Raw genomic sequence first — 3,123 nt, forward strand, 5'->3', positions numbered from 1 at the left:
ATGGCAGCCAAGATATTTGCCTTCTTTGCTCTCCTTGCACTCTCGACAACCGCTACTTCCGCGTACATTTCACCTTTGAGTGCTCTTGCCGCAACCGCTAGTCCCCTATTCTGGCCTCAGGCTACTTCTATAGCAGCCACACACCCGTGCGTGCAGCTGCAAGCGTTGGCATCCGGTATCTTGGCCCCATCGTCCGTGCTCATTCAACAACCACTTGCCATTCTTCAACAGCAATGCCAAGCACATCTTGCACTACAGAGCATTATGTCTCTGCAGCAGCAACAACTGTTGGTGAACAACATTGCCACCATGCTGCCAAATGTGTTCAACCAATTGGCTCTAGCAAACCACATCACTGCTGCCTACTGGCAGCAACAACAACTCTTGCCAAACGTGGTCAACCAACTAGCTCTAACGAGTCCTTTCGCCCAGTGGTATCAACAACAACTCGTGTCTAGTGTGTTCAACTAAGTGGCTTTGACGTACCCCATCACTGCTGCCTGGCAGCAACAACAATTGCTACCAAATGTGTTCAACCAACTAGCTTTGGCGAGTCCTCTCGCCCACTTGCAGCAACAAACACTTGTGGCTAGCGTGTTCAACCAAGTGCCTTTGGCGAACCCCATCACTACTGCCTGGCAGCAACAACAATTGCTACCAAATGTGTTCAACCAACTAGCTTTGGTGAGTCCTCTCGCCCACTTGCAGCAACAAGCACTTGTGTCTAGCGTGTTCAACCAAGTGGCTTTGGCAAACCCCTACTTGCAGCAGCCCTTCATCGGTGGTGCCATCTTCTAAATGATGTATGAGGTTGTACTCCAATAATCAATTTAGACATGCCAATTGTCATGAATAATCATTAATAATAAACAAAGATGATTTATGTAAAAAAATAGGGTTCAGGTCATCCCATATGTGAAATGCTTTAATCATTCCCCAGCCACTGTACATATCATGCTATCCTAATCAACTAACCAAATGCTCTGTCAAGTTGTATATGATATGCCCAACCTGGACGATGTTGTTTGAAAGTCACATTCTCATCCTCCCCACCGTCGCCGTGCTGACGTCGTAGTGAGGACGTAATCATGCAGAGCCGAGGGACCACGCCTCCAAGGACGACCGCGACGTCGTAGTGGTCCCCGTCGAGGCCAAGCAACGCGGCAGACGCGGAGCCCTAGCGACGGTCACCGGGCTCCACTCGCCCCCAGCGTCCGACGACACAGTCTGCACACGGATGCACCTTGCGCATGAGCGGGCTGGTGGAGACCGGCCAGGTCAGCGGCGAGTAGCAGGAAGGAGCAGCCGATGCCGATGCCGTCGGCGGCGGTGAGCAGGACGTACGTGCAGGTAGTGTAGAGGTGGTCGTCTCTTCCGACGTCCGGCGGCAAGGGGAGGAAGGTGCGGCCGCCGGTCATGGGGTCGTACACGCACATGTCGGATTCGCTGCGCTCCAGGACGACAAGCTCGCCGCGGGATGTCAGCGCGGGATGTCACGGCCTCGTACTCCTGCTCCAGTAGGTCGGCGGCGCTGCGCGACACGAAGGGCGCGAGGCTTTCCTCGGCGAAGGACGCGGCGGCCGGCGTCGACGGGGTGGACGAGGGAGAATGTCTCGTCAAGGAAGCCGAGAAGCCTCGGCGGCACGACGCCGTCCGGCGCTCTGCAGATGCGACGGACAAACGCAGGGCTGAGGATCTCGCGCCGAAAGAGCTTAGCTTGCACGCCGCGGCGCACCGGAAGAGGGTGTCGGCTTCCGAGCGCGCGGCGATCTCGAGGATGAGCTCTGCCGGGAGCGTCACCGCGGCCGTCGGTGACGACGTGCCGCGCGGAGTGCATGCACGGCGCCGTTTGTGCGGCGGCATGGTTCTTCTTGCGTACAGCCGTATACGGTATCCAGTATCCACTACTAGTATTTATAGACCAGCAGATTGGGAGTTTGGGACAGGACAAGGATGGAGATGCCCTCGGTGCATATTGGGATTGGTGTTGTCCCGTCGGCATGCAACTTCATAGACGGTATAGGATGGCACCTCACGACAAGTTTGAGGACCGCTAGTGTATTTTACTCTTTTTTATAATATTTTTTTGAAGAAAAGAGAGCTCGCTACAGAAACCTCAAATTTGCTGAGTGTTTTTTCTTTGCCGAGTGCTTTTTTCAACACTCGGCAAACAAGCTCTTTGCCGAGTACCGAGCTAAAAACACTCGGCAAAGAAAAAACACTCGGCAAACAAGGAGCTTTGCCGAGTGTCAAAAAAAATACTCGGCAAACAAGGGGCTTTGCCGAGTGTAAAGAGAGGGTTTGCCGAGTATTTTTTTTGCCACTTGGCAAAGTTTTTTCTCTCTTCCCACCTTAAAATATTTTCTACTCCTCACATACAATATGTGGTACTTCATATTAAAATTTGGTATATTTTTGGATTTGTTTGCTATATTTATTTCATTAATTGCATTTGAAGGGAATTTTTGGTATAAGTCAAATTTGAACTGCAAGTGATTCAAATTATAGTATAAAATGAGTAGAAAAATAATATTTATGTTATTTAGCCTAGTTTGAGGCCTTACCCGTGAAATGGAAAGAAATTTCAAACATCTTGTTCAGGAAATACAAGCACGAACATGTGACCGAATGATTTTTAAATTGTAAAAAAAGCAAACGAAGTCGGAAAATTATGAGATTTGTCATGATGTGATGGTATCATACGTGGAGGTTGTGGTAAAAAATTGAGAATGTTTCCACATTTCATCACATACGATGTTTACAAACCGAAGCATCTCAGAAGAAGAATCGTAGTGTTGAGAAAGATTCGATAAGATTTGGAGTCAAAGTGATGGTCGAATTTTGATTTGACTACCAAACTTTTTGTATAGGCAATAGAGAACATATATTGTTTCATGTGAAATTTTGGTAATTTTTTGGAGCCATTTGATAATTTTAATGCATTAAGTGCAATTATAGAATTTTAATTGATATAAATTGAATTTGAGCTATAACTACCTAAAATAATGAAATAATATGAGTAGAATAATCAAATACATATTTTTGAGTGAATTTGATAAGGTATTGTTGAGTTTATCAAAACAAATGTAGAAGAAAATATTGTAGAAAAGAAGGAAAAGGAAA

At 47.5% G+C, this 3,123-nt stretch overlaps 1 protein-coding gene across 1 annotated transcript; it reads left to right on the forward strand.

Moving 5' to 3' along the window:
- Window positions 1–798, forward strand: LOC111258464 (22 kDa alpha-zein 16-like). The gene is made up of 2 exons (XM_022829737.1): window positions 1–396; window positions 508–798. Exons 1-2 carry the CDS (start codon window positions 1–3, stop codon window positions 796–798), a joined length of 687 nt encoding a protein of 228 aa, XP_022685472.1.
- Window positions 799–3,123: the final 2,325 nt, after the last annotated feature.

This window comes from Setaria italica, chromosome IX (genome assembly GCF_000263155.2).
Source record: "Setaria italica strain Yugu1 chromosome IX, Setaria_italica_v2.0, whole genome shotgun sequence".
In the NCBI taxonomy this organism is placed as follows: domain Eukaryota; kingdom Viridiplantae; phylum Streptophyta; class Magnoliopsida; order Poales; family Poaceae; genus Setaria; species Setaria italica.